The sequence below is a fragment of the Sapajus apella genome, unplaced genomic scaffold (genome assembly GCF_009761245.1).
Source record: "Sapajus apella isolate SASKATOON/1434 unplaced genomic scaffold, GSC_monkey_1.0 scaffold8, whole genome shotgun sequence".
In the NCBI taxonomy this organism is placed as follows: Eukaryota; Metazoa; Chordata; class Mammalia; order Primates; family Cebidae; genus Sapajus; species Sapajus apella.
In genome coordinates, this window is record NW_022436948.1 from 12,434,893 (window position 1) to 12,454,719 (window position 19,827).

The 19,827-nt window shown below is 47.7% G+C and overlaps 1 protein-coding gene across 2 annotated transcripts in view; it reads right to left on the reverse strand.

Moving 5' to 3' along the window:
• Nucleotides 1-16,294, reverse strand: part of IFNGR2 (interferon gamma receptor 2) — a 28,987-nt gene extending 12,693 nt beyond the window's left edge. The window contains exons 1-2 of one of the 2 annotated variants that reach the window (XM_032276972.1): nt 16,055-16,294; nt 6,063-6,195 (exon numbers count right to left, since the gene is read on the reverse strand). In XM_032276972.1, coding sequence (XP_032132863.1) covers nt 6,063-6,195; nt 16,055-16,133 — 212 coding nt within the window. In that variant the 5' untranslated portion in view covers nt 16,134-16,294. The remainder of the gene's footprint in view (nt 1-6,062; nt 6,196-16,054) is intronic. The other variant, XM_032276973.1, reaches the window with a different exon arrangement.
• Between the last annotated feature and the right edge of the window lie 3,533 nt (nt 16,295-19,827).

A 19,827-nucleotide genomic window follows, 5' to 3' on the forward strand; every position in this document is an offset into this window, starting at 1 on the left:
TTTGTTCAAAACACAGTTTTATTGAGATACAATTTATATATACCATACATTTTTCCTTTTTTTTCTTTTCAGTTCCACTCTGTCACCCAGGCTGGAGTGCAGTGGTGCAATCTCAGCTCACTGCAACCTCTGCCTCCTGGGTTGAAGTGACTCTCATGCCTCAGCCTCCTGAGTAGCTGGAACTACAGGCACAAGCCACCACACCCAGCTAATTTTTGTATTTTTTTTTTAGTAGAGATGGGGTTTCACCACGTTGGCCAGGCTGGTCTCAAACTCCTGGCCTCATGTGATCTGCCCACCTCAGCCTCCCAAAGTGCTGGGATTACAAGTGTGAGCCACCATGACCGGCCACTACTTCTGTTTTTATCTGTAGAGCTGGAGTCCTTCTATGTTGCGCAGGCTGGTCTTGAACTCCTAGACTCAAGTAATCCTCCCGCCTCAGCCTCCCAAAGTGCTGGGATTATAGGCGTGATCCAGCTGTGGTATTTACTTTTTCAGCTGTTGAATTGTAAGAGTTCGTTATCTATTCTGCATACAAGTCCTTTGTCCAATATATGGCTTGCAAATATTTTCTCCCATTCCATCCCAGAACTGATTTTAATACTTCAAACTCAGTCTCTGTCGCCTATGTCTTGGGAATGGAGCTGTGTTAATGCACTCTCCAGTCCCGCTTCCTGCTGCTGCGGAGTCTCTCTCCACCCCACAGCTGCCCATTTAAAGAGGATGTATCTCACCCATATGAAAACCCTGCCAAATACATGGCCACACATCCTTGTGAATGACAGTGCCTTTCCCAGAGTCCCAATGCCACACCCCCACGTGGGACTGGGACTCTATTCCCCAGCTCTGACCTCTTTCCCGTAGGTTCCAGACTTCAGAAAGGCTAAGGAGGTGGCTGCTGGGAGCCTGAGTAAGGGCAGTGGACAGCGTCCCTTCTAAGACAGCAACCATGGCCCAGAAAGCAAGACCATGGGAGACAGGAGACAGACTGATGGCCCCTCCGTGTCCCCAGGCCCACTGGCTTTCATGTGCCACACATGCTTCTAGCTGTACCTCTGACCCTAGCCAAGATGTATCGTTTTTCTAAGTGGCAAAGGACAAGATGAAAGCCACTTCAGGATGCGTGTCCAGAGCTTCCATGAAGACACCTGCCATAGACACCTACTACCCAGCCCCAAGGTGACAGATCCTAATGGGGAGAGGGATCGCAAACCACAAGCCTCTCCTCTCAGGCGGGGGTGAGGGGTGTGCTCTGGAAGAGGCGATTTCTTTTTCAAGGTAGACAGATACTGAAAGACCCTCTAACCACCCCGCTCCTCCTCCTCCAAGAGCAACATGCATGGCTTTTCCTCAAATGCAGTGTGGGGCCTGCTCCCCAGCACCTCGACCCTGGGACTCAAGAGCTATGTCCAGCCTTTGCGAGGTCATTCACAAAAGTGTTAAGTCCATCCTCTTTGACCCAGAAACCTCTCTTCTAGAAGTGTAAGAATCAGATATGATTCATGTGTGAGGACATGACTTAGGACAGGGACAAGCTGCCAACTGTCTACTCCCATGAGTGGAGAAAAGTTGAACACAGCACATAATGAAACATACAATGTCCACACAGAAATAAGTATATGAAAAAATGCTCACACTTCACTATGTTAAATTAAGAGAAAAAAAGGAAATAGATCTCAAAAGTTTGACCCCAGTTTGGTTTGGTTTACACACACACACACACACACACACACACACACACGTTCAAACAAGAGAATGAATTTAGAAAAAAAGTCTAAAATGAGAATAGTGGCCGGGCATGGTGGCTCACACCTGTAACCCCAGCACTGTGGGAGCCTAAGGCGGGCAGATCATTTCAGGTCAGGAGTTCGAAACCAGCCCAGCCAACATGGTGAAACCCCATCTTTAGTAAAAATACAAAAAAATTAGCCAGGCATGGTGGCAAGCGCCTGTAACATCCCAGCTACTTAGGAGGTGGAGGCAGGAGAATCACTTGAACCTGGGAGGCAGAGGTTGCAGTGAGCGGAGATCGTGCCACTGTACTCCAGGCTGGGCAACAAAGAGAGATTCTGTCTCAGAATAAAATAAAATAAAATAAATACAATAAAATAAGAATAGTGATTATTCGTGGAGTGTAGAATAACAGGTTATTATTTTTTCTACTTTTCTAGATTGTCCAGATTTTCTATAAAGAACATGGATTGCTATTAAAATCAGAAGAAAATGAAAAAAATGTTTGAGAAGACAGGGCTGGGCAGGCCTGGGGAGGGGCTGGCAGGAGACCAGGAGGCGTGCCCGGAAGGGACCTTGCTATCTATATTTTCAAGGAAAACTGAAATCAGGATTTTTTTTTCCTGTTATTTATTTTTTCTAAGTGAAAAATCCAGATTTCTTAATGTTGGCAACTAATTGGAAAAAAAAAAAATTTAAACACTGGGAACCAAATAGCCTGCAGTCACTGTCTGCTACCCGTGATTCAGACTTTAAATTCTTCCATAAAGTGCTCCATGTAATTTTGGTCTTGCTACTCTGACTGTCAAAAAACAAAGGCATCTTCATTTTTAATCACAGCAATGCTTTACTGTGGAGAAACAGGGTGGAAATTTAAGTCCCACAAGCTTCAAGATTAATAGAAAGTCCCAAACATGTGAAAGTATCCAAAAAGAAATGAGAAGGCTCTCTTCCATCATCTAATCTACAAATCGGAAAAGAAAACAGAAATCATCCTCAATTTGAATTTTTTCTAACAGGAACATTCACATGTACTGTAACCTGTTTCTTTTACTAAAACCAACCTCCAGGCTGGGTGAGGTGGCTCACGCCTGTAATCCCAGCACTTTGGGAGGCTGAGGTGGGCGGGTCACCTGAAGTCAGGAGTTCCAGACCAGCCTGGCCAACATGGTGAAACCCTGTCTCTACTAATAATACAAAAATCAGCCGGGCGTGGTGGTACACGCCTGTAAGTCCAGCTACTCGGGAGTCTGAGGCAGGAGAATCGCTTGAACCGGGGGTGGTGGAGGTTGCACTGAACCGAAGGTTGCAGTGAGCCGAGATTGCACCACCGCACTCCAGCCTGGATGAAATTCGAGATAATAAAAAAAAAAAAAAAAAAAAATTTAAACCCTATCACTGAGAAAATATTTACAAAAGGCTTTCTGAAAAAAAGACAAAGTGAAACAGGTTAGTCTATCATATGAAACTCTATCAAAGGTTTTTTTAAAAATGCAATAACATTTTCTCCTATTTTTAGAAGCATCTCTTATGAAAACCTGCAAACATACTTCCCTGTTCAAGGCCAAGAAATGCTAAGCCCATAAATTAGCTGTCAAGGCTAAGTCAATACATCAGCTGGGACTCTCCCAGCAAGCTTCTGGTGTAGCTTGAGGGTCTTACGTCTGCGGGTAGCCAGCTTCATGGCATATGGCCTGAGCACCCACATCAAGCTGTGTTCTTACAAAGGCACTTCATTTGATGCTCTGCAGTTGCCATCTTGAAAGTCTTAATACTTTTTGAATAAGGGGACTCACATTGGGGCTAGCAAATTGTGCAGCCTGTTGTGGTGGATTGCTCCATTAATTATATGTGACTTAATGTTGGTAATTTGTAACTACCAAGGGAACAGATAAATGTGATATAGAGATAACTCTCAAACCTCAGTTTAGCACCAGCTTCTACTAAGCAAATACTGTTACAACAGACATTTAAAAATGAATAAGAAAGGCCAGTGAGATGGCTCATACCTGTAATCCCAGCACTTTGGGAGGTTGAGGTGGGTAGACCACTTGAGCCCAAGAGTTCAAGGCCAGCCTGGGCAACATGGTGAAATCCCATCTCTTCAAAAAATTAAAAGTTAGCTGGGTGCAGTGGCATACACCTGTAGTCCTAGTTACTTGGGAGGCTAAAGTGGGAGAATCTCTTGAGCCCAGGAAGTTGAGGCTGCACTGAGCCATGATCATGCCATTGTACTACAGCCTGGGGGACAGGGTGAGACGTTGTCTAAAAAAAAAAAACCAAAAAGCATAAGAAGCAGTTATCTGAACCGGGTAGGGTGGCACACACTTGCAATTCTAGCTACACAGAAGGCTGAGGCATGAGAATCGCTTGAACCTGCGAGGTGGAGGTTGCAGTAAGCTGAGATTGGGCCACCGTACTCCAGCCTGGCCAACAGAAACTTTGTCTCAAAGAAAAAAAAAAAAAAGAAGTTATCTAGAAACCCACTCCTCTAACAGATCAATTGCCTGCAATTTTTCCACATTACTTTTCTTTTTTTGTTTTTTACATGTGGGAGCCACTGTGATTGGCACCTTTCTATTCTTGACAATAAATACACACCACTTGCAACCTTTTAGTATAAAGTGAATAGAAATTTACTTTAACAAAAATAAGAAATAAAAAAACCAAATACATGCCAAAGTTCACGGAGTTGCAGCTTCTACCAGATGACATATAATCATGCTTTCTAGTGGCTGCCTGTGGTTTGGTGTTCAACTGTAATAGCAGGCTACAATTTGCCATCTTCCTACTGAGAGATATGAATATACACTTCCGTGTATCTCTTCATGATTGTAGTTTTGGTTTCTCTCTTTTTTTTTTTTTTGATGGGGGGTTGAATTATCTGTGTAGGGTAAAACTACAGTGAAGGCTGGTTGCGGTGGCTCACGCCTGCAATCCCAGCACTTTGGGAGGCCCAGGTGGGCAGATCATTTGAGACCAGAAATTTGAGACCAGCCTGGCCAATATGGCAAAACCCCATCTCTACTAAAAATATACACATTAGCCAGCCGTGGCAACTCACGCCTGTAGTCCCAGCTACTCGGGAGGCATGAGAATCACTTGAATCCAAGAGGTAGAGGTTATAGTGAGTTGAGATCGTGCTACTGCACTCCAGCCTGGGCGATACAAGGAGACTCCATCTCAAAACAACAACAACGACATACACACACACAAGAAAGCTACTATGGACATTTCCATAACTTCAAATGTCTGGTAGAATTACTCTCTGAAATGACTATGCTAATTGATTCTGCAAACAGCATCAGGTGAATACAGGTGAACCGTAATCCCATCTCACAAGCACTGGACATCATCATGTGTTTACATCTGGTTTACTGAATAGTACAAAATGACTTAGCCAATAACTTTACCTTACTCTTTAATTAACCTACTTAACAATGTAAACAAAAAATAACAAAGGATGTGGACTTTGACCTCTTTCTGTGTGTATGTATGTATGTACTTTTTTTGAGACGGAGTCTTGCTCTTTTGCCCAGGCTGGAGTGCAGTGGTGTGATCTTGGCTCACTGCAACCTCCGCCTCCTGAGTTCAAGCGATTCTCCTGCCTCAGCCTCCTGAGTAGCTGGGACTACAGGTGCCCGCCACCCCGTCTGGCTAATTTTTGTATTTTTAGTAGAGATGGTGTTTCACCATATTGGCCAGGCTGGTCTCTAACTCCTGACCTTGTGATCTGCCTGCCTTGGCCTCCCAAAGTGCTAGGATTATAGGTGTGAGCCACTGCGCCCGGCCTCTATATGTATTAATATTGCAAATCAAGTGATGGCCAATTCTGCAGAAGCTTGAAGAGGTAAGAGAAAGATGAAGGAGTCAGGATAATATACAAAATGGAAAACCAGTTGAGAAACTGAGAATTCATTGTAATTAACCAAAAACATTTCTGATCAGGCCCTATTTGATCTATAAGGTTAAGGCAATCAGATTTTTAAGCCCGAAGATGAAGACTAAAAGCTGCCTCCTGCCCTTCCATGGCGGAAGCCTATTTTTATAACCCTTCTCCTGAAACCAGTAAAAGAATAAACTTTCCACCAAAGCAAGAAGCTATGTGGTTAGACAGCAGAGTTGTGACCGCCAGTTTAGTTTATGCCTTCAGATGAGTGGGAGGTTGTGGAACCTCTGTCCTCAGAGGTTTTACAAGTTCCAAGAAAGATGTGCTTCCCACGGGTTTGATAACAAACCGTGCACAGAGGCGGGAACTAGTAGGTGGCCCTAGGGTTCCCCACGATGCCCCCACAGCTCCCGGCAAGGATCTAACAGAAATACTGGCTTACTATTTAAACTGCACCCGGTAGACCACAGGCCTCGTGCCATTGCTCAGGGTCACTGGCTCCCAACTCAGGACCTGTTCTTCGTTGTACAGGCGAATCCTCGGGTGCTGAGGAGCGGGCAGCTGGGAAAGAGAGTCTTGAGGGGGACAGAGAATAAGAAGTGGGGAGGGGAGGAGAGAGAGGGAAATTATTACAAAAATGTTTCAATGCACATTACCTACGTCATTCATACAACTCAGTTTTTGTGAAAGTGCACAAATGGCATTACCAGGTCCCCCGGGCATGGCCCCACACCCTGACTTTTGGCGACAAAGATGGCCCTACTGGTACAGGCAGTGAAAAAAGAAGAGGCGCCTGGGGCAGCCTTTCTGCCTGTGGGTCCCACATGTTACGAACAGGTCCTGGGCCCCGGAGTCTGGCTAGACTGGGGTCCCAGTTCTACCATTAGCAAGTGCATCCGGCTTGGGGCAGGTCACTTCGCCTGTCTGAGCTTGAGTTTCTTTTTCGGGAATAAGGGATCAATAATGGTACACCCACAGGGCTGCGGGGAAGACTAAAGTGGTGATCATGTGACACGCATTAGCTTCAGATTTAATGCCAAGGGAGTGTCTGGTAAATGTCCACAAATAAGTGTACACACACATGCACTACACATGCACAAACACCTTATATCGGGTACACAAAGCCCAAGGTGTGGGGAGAGGGCAAGGAGTGGCGACTTCTGGGCACCATCAGAGCTGCTGTGTTTCTCACGGACCCCCAGCATCACAATCACTGGGGTGCTGGTTAAAACGCAGGTCCCCAGGCCCCAACCCAGACCAGGAAATCTGCATTTTCAACAAGTTGCTTCTCATGCACATTAAAATTAGGGGACAATATGGCCTAGCACAGTGGCTCACACCTGTAATCCCAGCACTTTGGGAGGCCAAAGCAGGCAGATCACTTGAGGTCAGGAGTTCAAGACCAGCCTGGCCAACATGGCGAAATGCTGTCTCTACTAAAAATACAAAACTTAGCTGGGTGCAGTGGTGACTGCCTGTAGTCCCAGCTACTCAGGGGGCTGAGGCAGGAGAATTGCTTGAACCCAGGAGGCAGAGTTTGCAGTGAGCTGAGATCAAGCCACTGCACTCCAGCCTGGGCAACAGAGTGAGATTCTGTCTTAAAACAAAGCAAAAACATAATAAACAGAGAAAGAAAAGGATATACTTTCCTGGAAACACCATCAATATCAGAATCCCTCCCTTTGGGGTGACCTGGAAGTAACAACTTCAACTCCTCCCTTCCCCAAGCAGATACTTCACAGGGAGCCTTTTGTCTTAGAAAGAAAACATAATTAAGAAAAGACTTTTGACCAAAAAGATTAATGAGAAATGCCCAGAAGGTGGAAGAAAGGTTAGAAAAATATGCTGTTCCAGAATTCAAAGCAGGAAATTCAAGCCACACATTTTCAGGAAGTGCGTACAACCTCAAAGAGATCAGCTGACAGCCTGACCACCGGCTCTTCTTCAGAAAGCCAAGTCTCTGGCCATTTGTTTAGTTATAGGATGCCCTTCCCCTCCACACCTACGAGCTCTGGGTGACCTTCATCCAACCAGCTAACAACACTTCTCCTGACACACAGTAGGCCTCACGACAACCTGAGCTGAAGGCACAGGTGAAGCCACGTGGTGGGAGGCAGGCCTACTGGGCGTGCTGTGGCTGTTATAACCTAGCAATCCCCAAGGGAGCTGGGGACTGAATGGCTGCTTCCAGAGAGGCACTGTGGTGGGTCAGTTCTCCCCGACAGTCACACAGGCAGGCCTGCATAGCACCCTAGCTATACAGACAAATTTCCACAGCGCTGCCTTAATATTAAGCTAAGAACTAAACCCAGGGAAACTGATGCCCAGACATCAAAGCCAGAAATGAAACACACATCCTACACAGGCTTCTCCCAAACCTGGAGCAAGTCGAGATAACAGAGGCAGCTGTTGGAACAGATTTATTGGAGAGTCTAAGGCAGCTCTCCAGACCAAACTGTAAATGAGATGAGACAGAAATAAACACCCCTGGCGGGTGCAGTGGCTCATGCCTGTAATCCCAGCACTTTGGGAGGCAAGGTGGGTGGATCACCTGAGGTCAGGAGTTTGAGACCAGCCTGGCCAACACGGTGAAACCCCATCTCTACTAAAAATACAACATAGCCAGGCATGGTGGCACACACTGTCTGGTAGAGGACTTTTGGCCCCGTTCCCCAGCCATGTGGAAAGAACCTAATTCCCGATAAGGAAGGCCCTTCCTCCCCCACAGGGAGGGTCCCTGATCTCACTCTATCCTGGCCCGGCCCAAGACCAGCAACCTTCCCGCCCAGCGGCCCACTGAACCAATCACCATCCGCCCCACCAGCTCTCCTACCGCCCCAGGCCCTTTGTCCCTATAAAGTCGACCGAACAAAGAAAGCGCGCGCGATTCCTCCCTTCCCGCTTGAGTCGCCCGGAGATCCCAATAAAGTCGGTACCGGTCACCACGCGTCCTGCCTCGAGTCTATTGAGCGCCTGCCTCCGTGGGTCGGGGTCCCACAGCCGGGGTCGCACACACACCTGGAGTCCCAGCTACTTGGGAGGCTGAGGCAGGAGAATGGCTTGAACCTGTGAGGCGGAGGTTGCAGCGAGATGAGTGTACCACTGCGCTCCAGCCTGGGTGACAGAGCGACACTCCATCTCAAAAATTAACACTCTACTACCACAGTTCTCATTAAATAGAAGTTAGGAGACAGGCTTTGAAGGTAATCACAGCTTGATTAGACTTAGAAAGCACTTTTCCCTTCTCTAATCTTCTAGTTGAAACAAAATTAGTTACCCATAGACTTAGACAAGTGCAATACCGCACACAGGCACATAACCCAAATCTATATAGGCACTAAGAAAATGGTAACACTCTGAGTTGGTCTCGTGGAAGTAGCCCCAACCTTCCCCCTGTGTTCCGTTACAGCAATAAATTCCCTTTTTCCTAGTTTGTCTGCTCCTAGTTATTGGGGCCACAAGAAAACGCAGCTGGACCCGGCTCTTTCTGGGAACAGGGTGAGTGCCTGCTTAGGGCTGGGCATTCAAAAAATCTAACAACGCCTTTTATTCGCTGTACTAGGTTCCTCTTAGCACTGTAACACATTACCACTAACCTAGTGGCTCCACACAACCCAGATTTAGCTGAGTGTGGGGGCGCACACCTGTAGTGCCAGCTGCTCAAGAGGCCGAGGTGGGAGGATCGCTGGAGGCCAGGAGTTTGAGGCTGTAGTGCATGCCCTGTGATCACCCCTGTGAACAGCCACTGCACTCTAGCCTGGCCAACATAGAGAGACCCTATCTCTAAAAATAAATAAATAATCGAATCCAGATTTGTTTGTTTGCAGTTCTGCTGGTCAGAAGTTTAAAGTCAGTCTCACTGACTGAAGTCAGGTAATCAGCAGTGTAGGGAAGCCATGAGCCCCACAGGTTGGTGCGCCAGAATGTAGGGATCCATGAGTCCCACATTGGGCACCAGAATGTAGGGAGCCAGCCCTACATGACCCGTGGGTACCCCGAGTTCGGTGGTGACAAAGGAATGAGAAAAAGATGAAGAGAAAAAGTGGGACCAGGGGGCCATCACTTCCGAACTCGGGGTACTCAAGTGGCTCACACCTGTAATCCCAGCACTTTGGGAGGCTGGGGCAGGAGGATCACCTGAGGTTGGGAGTTCGAGACCAGCCTGGTCAACATGGTGAAGCTCTGTCTCTACTAAAAATATAACAATTAGCTAGGCGTGGTGGTGAACACCTGCAATTCCAGCTACTTGGGAGGCTGAAGCACAAGAATAACTTGAACCTGGCAGGTAGAGGATGCAATGAGCCAAGACTGTGCCACTGTACTTCCCCTGGGTGACAAAGTGAGACTCTGCCAATAAATAAATAAATAAATAAAACGTTATTGTAGGCTGGGCGTGGTGGCCCATGCCTGTAATCCCAGCACTTTGGGAGGCTGAAGCTGGTGGATCACAAGGTCAGGAGTTCAAGTCCAGCCTGGCCAAGATGGTGAAACCCCATTTCTACTAAACATACAAAAATTAGCCAGGTGTGGTGGTGTGCACCTGTAATCCCAGCTACTTGGGAGGCTGAGGCAGAGAATCACTTGAACCTGGGGTGCAGATGTTGCAGTGAGCTGAGATCATGCCACTGCACTCCAGCCTGGGCAACAGAGCAAGACTCAGTCTTGGAAAAAGAAAGTTATTATAATTAAGACAACGAACTTGCTGAACCTTCTTGCCTGTTGAGGAACTTCCTGTATAATCTACTACATCTGTAATATATCTGTAACTGCTTTTAATAAACTGAAACTTCCCCAAAGGCAAGGCAATTATTGGTATGTTCTCCCATAAACATGTGCTACCAACAAAAAAAAAAATGAAGCTTATTGAACTAGACTAATGGATTAATGGTTGAATCCCAAGTCTTACACTACATTAGAGAACAATTATTCTTATTCCTCAAAGGGAATGCTTTAAAGAAGGAAAAGCACATGCTTAGAGAGGGCATTTTAAGTGATTCAACTGTCAAAATCTCATTTCCAAAACCTTAGCTTAGGAAACCAAGGGACATGTGAAAAAGCAAGAGGAAAAAATAACCACACATTTAAACATAAACATGACCTGAGCACTCTCCCTAGGCAGTCTCAAATGCCATTTCGAATTCAGAAATTAGCCATTTACTCAAACTTCTATAACCATTTGAATGCATACTGTCTACTTCTTTACAGAAAACGTTTGCCAATTCCTGGCATAGACGGTGGAGTTCAGACTTGAGTAAGCTGAAAATCCTTCACAATCTTATCCCAAACAGATTAATTATCACCACTCTCTAAAACACCATAAACTCCACCCTATTTTCTTTTGGGCCTACATAATTTTGCATATTTTATTTCTTCTTCTTCTTTTTTTTTAAATCTGAAACTCCTATTCATGCTTCAAAACCCAGCTCAGTTTGTTCTTCCTCTATTGGACTTTCCTCAACTCTTCCTGGCAAGTAGTGTCCTATAACATTTTTAAATATTTCTATTATAGTACTTTTGAAAAATCATGGCAGACAGTGTATGTGTATCTATTACAGCACATATGGTAATGCAGTTACCTTATTTGTTCTGACAATGTCTCTAAGTAAACTATTCTCTACATTGATTGTCTTAATAATTTTTATATGCTCAGGGCCTAACACTAGGAGCATTTAACAACCGATGAAGGGCAAAAAAAACAACCAGTGAAGAAAGTCTGCCTTCCTGACCCATCCTGTTGCCTTTCATCTATCTAACCCAGATCCAGGCATTTCAGACTTTATGCATATTTAAGGGTAGGAGGGCCGGGGCGCAGTGGTTCACACCTGTAATCCCAGCACTTTGGAAGGGTGAGGTGGGTGGATCACCTGAGGCCAGGAGTTCGAGACCATCATGGCCAACATGGTGAAACCCCGTCTCTATTAAAAATACACAAATTAGCTGGGTGTGGTGGCATGTGCCTTTAGTCTCAGCTACTCAGGAGGCTGAGGCAGGAGAATCGCTTGAACCCGGGAGGTGGAGGAGGTTGCAGTGAGCCAAGATTGTACCACTGCATTCCAGCCTGGGTGACAGAGCAAGACTCCATCTCAAAAAATAAAAAAAAAAAAATAAAAAATAAACTAGACATCAAGTTACTGACCTAGATTATTTGGCTCTTCCTATCAAGAAAGGTTTGACTTTCTAGGGAGTAAAATGGAGATATAACCTACTTTGAAAGAATGGCTGAGAAAATTAAGAGAGGAAATGTATATAAAGCACTTGGCATCTCATCTGACCTAGAATAGGGGCACAACAAATGTTACTATCATGATCATTTATAAAGGTAGCAAAAACATTCCAGCTACATGATATTTTCACTTGCTGAGATTATGAACACTCAGCAGCTTACCCAGTGGACATTCACATGCAATGGTTTTTAAGTTGCTGGGTACTTACTGTCTTTCTCAGTGGTCTCTAGGCATATGAGAAGCTTTGGATGTTCAAGTCAGCAAATAATGATAACAAATTCTGCTGCAGCCAGGCGCGGTGGCTCACGCCTGTAATTCCAGCACTTTGGGAGACCATGGATGGATCATGAGGTTAGGAGATTGAGACCATCCTGGTCAACATTGTGAAACCCTGTCTCTACTAAAATACAAAAAACTAGCCGGGTGTGGTGGCACGAGCCTGTAGTCCCAGCCACTTGGGAAGCTGAAGCAGGAGAATCACTTGAACCTGAGAAGCGGGGGTTGCAGTAAACTGAGATTGTGCCACTGCACCCCAACCTGGTGACAGAGACTCTGTCGCAAAAAGAAAAAAAAAAAAATTTCTGTGGCACAGTACATATCCAATTCCCTGAAAAAGTCAGCAGCAGCTGCTACAATTACAAATAGAAGCCTTAATTCCTCAACACTCAGGTAACTAACCAAACTGTCTGTTGATTTATTGCAAATAGCTACTACTTAACAGGGCATTGCTACAAATTGCCTTAGGTCCCATGTTTTATATATTCTATCCTTATACAACTCTAAGAGATAGATACTATGTCTCCCTTTAAAAAATGTGCTCACGCCTGTAATCCCAGCACTTTGGGAGGTCAAGGCGGGTGGATCACGAGGTCAAGAGATCGAGACCATCCTGGTCAGCATGGTGAAACCCCGTCTCTACTAAAAATACAAAAATTCAGCTGGGCATGGTGGCATGTGCCTGTAATCCCAGCTACTCAGGAGGCTGAGGCAGGAGAATTGCCTGAACCCAGGAGGCGGAGGTTGCGGTGAGCCGAGATCGCGCCATTGTACTCCAGCCTGGGTAACAAGAGCGAAACTCCGTCTCAAAAAAAAAAAAAAAAAATGTGCTTCTGGAGTCTGGCTGGGTGGATCTCATCTATAATCCTAGCACTTTGGGAGGCTGAGGTGGGAGGATCTCTTGACCCCAGGAGTTCCAGACCAGCTTGGGCAACGTGATGAAACCCCATCTCTACAAAATATACAAAAATTAGTCAAGTATGGTGGCATGTGCTGTAGTCCCAGCTACTCAGAAGGCGGGGGTGGGAGGATGGCTTGAGCCCGGGAGGCTGAGGCTGCAGTGAGCTGTGATGATGTCACTGCACTGCAGCTGGGGTGACGGAGAGACACTGTCTCAAAAAAAAAAAAAAAAGTTTCCAACACTCTTTTTTTTCTCCGACCATAAAAGCAATTTCATAATTACACCTGTAAGTTATGGGAAAGTGTGAAAACCCTTCTACCACCCATTTGCCATATGATCATTGTGAATATTTTCACTTTGTGTTTTGACTAAAAAAGGGTTTTTCTTGAAAACATCCATTGGGTTTGTTTTTAAGCTGTTTAATATGAAAATGTTCAAATAGTTGCAAAATAGAGATTAAAGCGCTACTAGTTTTTTTCTTTTTTTTTTTTTTTTTGAGATGGAGCTTTTCTCCTGTCCCCCAGGCTGGAGCGCAGTCTCGGCTCACTGCAACCTCCATCTCCCGGGTTCAAGTGATTCTCCTTCCTCAGCCTCCCGAGTAGCTGGGATTACAGGCATGCATCACCACACCTGGGCTAATTTTTGTATTTTTAGTAGACATGAGGTTTCACCATGTTGGCCAGGCTGGTCTTGAACTCCTGACCTCAGGTGATCCACCTGCCTCGGCCTCCCAAAAGTAATAAAATTACAGGCGTGAGCCACCGCACCCGGCCAGACCAAAACTTTTGTAGAATACAATAAAAGTTAATCGTTAGCAAGATGTACAGGCACCTGGATGTTGTGGCAACATCAAACTATAAAGTTTCTAAACACATCTCTCAACCTCTGGACTCAGCGCAGGTGAGTCACAGACAGTCCACAGATCACCACTAGTCATTTCTCTCTGGTGTGAAGTTACAGGCCTGCCTATCCCACACCAGGACAATCATCAACTCTCATTAGAAGGAGGCCTAGGGAGCGGCATACACATGTTGCTCAAGACTTAAAGCCAAGTCCAAGTAAAGTCAGGATTTGAACCTATCGGTCTGACTTCCATGGAAAACAGTTAATAATTTCCTCATGTGCAAGGCACCCCAGATCAAGGAGATATGGAACCCAAGGGCCTTTGCAAGAAATGCCCGAAGAAGAAACAAAGCCCCAACACCATGTTACAGTTTCGAATAGGAAGAATCTTCTAAGTTCTCAAGACAGTTTCAGGGCTGTCCAACCTATCACTCTCTCCATGGAAAAGAACCCAGCAAAATACAGATACACACACAGCAATGTTCTCCCTCACCTTTGCCATTACGGTCTTTTCCCCCTTTTCTTTCTTTTTTGTGAGACAGTGTCTTACTCTGTCACCCAGGCTGGAGTGCAGTGGCACGATGTTGGCTCACTGCAATCTCCACCTCCCAAGTTCAAGCGATTCTCCTGCCTCAGCCTCCTGAGTAGTTCCTGTAGCTGGGACTACAGGAACGCGCCACCACGCCTGCCTAATTTTTGTATTTTTTTAGTAGAAACGGGGTTTCACCACGTTGGCCAGGCTGGTCTAGAACTCCTGACCTCATGATCTGCCCGCCTCGGGCTCCCAAAGTGCTGGGATTACAGGCGTGAGCCACAGTGCCTGCAGTCAGTTTTTTGTTTGTTTTCTTTGGCAACACAGACCAAAACTTTTTTTTTTTTTGAGATGGAGTCTTGCTCCTGTCTTGCAGGCTGGAGTACAGTCTCAGCTCACTGCAACCTCTACCTCCCGGGTTCAAGTGATTCTCCTTCCTCAGCCTTCCGAGTAGCTGGGATTACAGGAGTGCATCACCATACCTCTGCCGTGAGCCACTGCGCACGATCTTCTCTTGGTTTTGATGTTTGGCTCATAAGCCCGGTCAATTGGTGTCAGAGGTTAAGGGGGCCGCCAGGTAAGAAGCCCTCTGGGTGGGGACAGAGCCGGTTTTAAAAGCCTGGCTCAGCATCGTATGGCGCCTCAAGCCTGAATTCCAAAACTTTCAGAGGCCGAGGCTGGCGGATTGCTGGAGCCCAGGAGTTCAAGACCAGCCTGGGCAACATAGCGAGACCTCTTCCTCTGTACAAAAAACCAAACATTTGGCCAGGTATGGGCAATAATCCCACCTCCTCAGGAGGCTGAGGTGGGAGGATCCCTTGAGGACGGGAAGCGGAGGCTGCAGTAGTCGAGATGGTCACTTGCACCCCAGCCTGGGCGACAGAGCGACACCCTGTCTCAAAAAGTAATAAAATAAATAAATAAGTAAATAAAAGCCTGGCTCCGTTGACACACTTCCTCCTCCACCCCAACACTGAAGGCACCGGACAGTTCTGGGCCCTGCCTGAATGCTGCTGCCCATCTCTATAACCGCGGGAACTGTCTGGGTTTCACACCTAGGGTCAAACATGTCCCCGGCCAAAGTCGGAATTGAGTCTGGGTCGCCAGTCCAAGACGCTGGTCCCTGCTCCACCGCTGCCTCTACAAAAGGAGTGAGTCCAGCTTTCAGCCAGGCCCCCGGGAGGCGCTCCAGGCGGGGACACAGCGCGGTCCGGCCAGGCTGCAGAACCCGTGGCCTGCAGAGGCGGCCCCTGCCCGAGCCCCGGATTCAATCTGCCGTTGTTCATTCCGAGAAATTTGGAGACTTGGGCCACGCTGGCTTTCCCGGCGCGGTCGCGCGGGTGGGGAAGTCGTCGCAGCCGAGGGTGCCGGCTTCACGGAGGGGCAGCGAGTGTCCCCTCCTGGAGAGGGGTGTCCCGGCGGCCAGGACGCCGGGAGGGGCGCACCCCAGTCTTCCAGCTCCTGCCCAGCTCCTGGCCGCCCACCCCAGCCCCGCTGAGGGCTCCCCCGGGCCCCTCTCGCTCTTGGCACCCCGCAGCCCCCACCCGGGGAACCCGTAAATTTCCCACCCGATCTGAGCACCCCACAGATTCCCCCCACCCCCCCCATAAGCAGCGGCTGCGCCCGCGACCCGCCGGGGAGGCCCAGGCCCGGCTCACCTGGCTGGAGGGCGTCGGCCGCGGCGCAGGCTCCGAGCAGCAGCAGCAGCAGCAGCGACCACAGCTGCGTCGGCCGCATGGCCCCGGGCGCCCGGCGGCGGCTCAGGGCGCGGCTGGGGCCCCGCTCGGGGTCCGCGGAGCCGCTCACGTAGCCGCCCGGGCCGCCATAGCGAGCGCAGGGCGCGCAAGACCCGCCTCTTCCCGAGCGGCAGCGGCGCGTCCCGGCGGAGGGGACACGGCTCGGCAGCCCGCACCCAGCCCAGCCCAGCCCAGCCCGCCCCGCCCCACCTCCGGCGCCCCTGCCCCTCCCCCAGGGCCCCGCCCCCGCACGGGACTTTCCTGCTCCAGGAACCCCGGCCCTGGGGGCCTCTGCGGCCGCCGCGCGGGGACCCCACGCAGCCGGCCTCCCGGAGCCGGGAGCCTCGCGAAACGTCCTGGAGACTGGAGCCACACAGGACGCCCACCTTCGGGGGGCCGCGATCCCTTCGAGGGCCCTTCGGGACCCCGGCCCAGGCCCCCGGGCGTTCCCTGGAGCCCCCACGCCTCCTGCCCCTACTTCACTCTCCTCTCCCGCCACTCAGGTGCCTGATCGCACAATTTGAGGATTCGCCCCTTTGGACGAAAAGTATGCTTTCATAGCCCCCAGAGTACATATTAAGCTTTTAACCCCCCTCTTTTTTTTTTTGAGAGGGAGTTTCGCTCCATCGCCAGGCTGGAGTGCAGTGGCACAATCTTGGCTCTCTACAACCCCCACCTCCCGTCAACTCCCTTTTGAAAAGGGTATTTTAAGGGGAAGGGGTTAGGGGCCAGTGAAGGAGGGGGTGGGGCACTAGGGGGGAATGGGCTCCAAGCCGGTGGAGGGAGAGACAGAAACTTCCAGAGCTGGGGGAGGGAGAGACAGAAACTTCCAGCGTTTCGTAACTGCGTGGGGTTTGCCCTGGAGCCTGCCGCGGTGCACGAGGAGGAAGTCCCTTAGCAGCTGTGTCCAGTTTGACGCCTGTTGGGAGAGGATTTTAAATCTGCCCTGTTCTTCCAAGATGTGTCATAAAACCAGCGCAGCAAAGGAGGGACATGGTGCAGGGAGGCCAAGAATTTAAAAGCAGGTCGTCCGGGGAGCCCACTGGACGCATTAACAAAAATGGGTTTTGCAACATAGAGCGTTTCTTTTGCTCTTTCCGCCTTCTTGTATTTCCTCTTTGTAGAACTCTTTTGAAATTGGCTATGCTCGTAAAAATATGTGATGAAATACCTAGCAGACAATTGAATTATGCATTGAGTATTTCGAGACATAGAGATGTATGTATGTGTTATGTGAAAAAAGCGGGCTGTAAGTTGGAATCACTTCAAAAATGATGCACTGAGGCTGGGTGCAGTGGCTCACACCTGTAATCCCAGCACTTTGGGAGGCCGAGACACGTGTATTACCTGAGGTCAGTAGTTCAAGACCAGCTTGACTAACATGGTGAAACCTCGTCTCTACTAAAAATACAGAAATGAGCCAGGCGTGGTGACATGTGCCTGTAATCCCAGCTAATTGGGAGGCTGAGGCAGGAGAATTGCTTGAACCTGGGAGGTGGAGGTTGCAGTGACTGAAATTGCACTACTGCACTCCAGCCTGGGCAGCAGAGCAAGCCTGTAAAAAAAAAAAAAAAAAAAAAAAAAAAAAATTACATATTTGAAACCCAAGGGAAAGGAAAAAAAAGTTTTAAAATACATTTTGAAGTTAAGCTGTCTGATTACACTAAGGCCAGGAAGGTCTGCAACCTCCTCCTTTGAGGTAGAGTGTTCAGAGGTAGCCACACTAAAGCCAAGGTCGAGCATTCAGTATCCCAATTGCAAGTAGTTGCAAAAGCCCTAAAGCAACTTGCCCTGGAAAGGTCAGTTCTCAGGGGTTGCATTTACGTTTTTCTGCTCCTCCTGGCTGAACGACTCTTGAAGTCATCGGCAGCTGACTCTTCTACTGAGATCTCCAATCTGAAGAAAACAGGAAACCGAAGCTATTGGTATTTCATGTGAAGGGCATCCAGCATCCTTTGTCTATATCTGTATCCACCCTTCCACGTCACCATGTGATGCCTCCATGATTTCATCTAACTTCCTAAGTGAGTGCCCTCCTGCAGTCCCTGCTTTGGAGGCAGATTTACTGTGAAGTTACTGAAAGCTTAACCTTCAGTGGCCCTCCTTTGCGGGCCTCTTCCCAGGCCATAAGAAGGCACTGTGTTCACATGGTCATATGCTTTTGTGAAATCTGCAAAGTGACAGACTTTGCCCACAATTGTTTGGGCTTTGGGCTTTTGTCTTTTTTCCTCTTCCAATGTACCACAGCGTTTTCCTCCAATGTTCTACTCACATAGGGTGGCGTTGCAGTGGCTATGAGATTTTTGAGTAATGTCTTGACATTTTATAGCATAGGCATAGAGAGATAGATCAACAACAAATAGTGAAGTTTAAAGAAACTTTTCTATACTGTCAATAATTAAAAAATAATTTTTGATAAATTGTAGAAGAAAGACTGAATTAACTTTCTACTCCTATAGAGAATATTGCAAAAGTTTGTCATATATAGAGGCAAAGATGTCACAGTAAAAAAAAATTGTAAGTAAAGAGTACTGTGGAAGTGTATCAGGCAGTTAACCAATACAGATAGTGTTTCGCTTTTCTGGATCTTGTGATGTTAGTGGTGTTTGGCATCTTTGAAAAATTTTGTAACCAGACCAGATGCAGTGGCTCATGCCTGCAATCCCAGCACTTTGGGAGAGTGATGTGGGTGAATCACCTGAGGTCAGGAGCTCAAGAGCCTGGCCAACATGGTGAAACCCTGTCTCTACTGAAAATACAAAAATTAGCGAGGTGTGGTGGTGCGTGCCTGTAATCCCAGCTACTCAGGAGGCTAAAACAGGAGACTCGCTTAACCCCACGAGGTGGAGGTTGCAGTGAGCCGAGATCATACCACCGCACTCTAGCCTGAACCACGGAGCAAGATGCTATCTCAAAAAAAAAAAAAAAAAAAGATTGTAACCTCTTTGTTTTCTCATTCTAAAGAAATACTTTTGGTCAGATGCAGTGGCTCATACCTGTAATCCCAGCACTTTGGGAGGCTGAAGCAAGTGGATCACCTGAGATCAAGAGTTCAAGATCAGCCTGGCCAACATGGTGAAACTACATCTCTACTAAAAACACAAAAATTAGCCAGGCATGGTGGCAGGTGCCTGTAATCCCAACTATTTGAGAGGCTGATGCATGAGAGTTGCTTGAATCTGGGAAGTGGAGGTTGCAGTGAGCTGAGATTGCGCTACTGCACTCCAGCTTGGGTGACAGAGTTAAGGTTCCTTCACGTACACACAAAAAGAAATACTTTCGTGCCTAATTTTATACTGAGTTGTGTATTTGTTTATAAAGGCGCTCCATGTGTTATATACACCAGCCCTACAAACACTGAATCTGCACCATCCCTTTCCATTAATTCCTTACCTTCCAATCAGTTTTCTGAAGCATTTCTAATAGCCTAGAGGGGCTCCTCCTGCCTCCCTCAGGAGAGTGGGTGGGGGATGGCAGAAAGAAGGTGACATTTTTTGCTGGTCAATGGTGCTTCTTTATGTATTAAAACATGAAGGCCTCCCAGTCAGGTAGCCATGGCTGTCCCATGGGGACCCGGCAGAGTTCCGTGACTTGACCTGTGTGGGTTTGCACTGCGGCAGCTCTGATAAACAGTAACTGCATTTCCTAGAATCCCCCTCCCTGAAAAGTTCTGAGGTAACGTGTGCAGGGAGGGA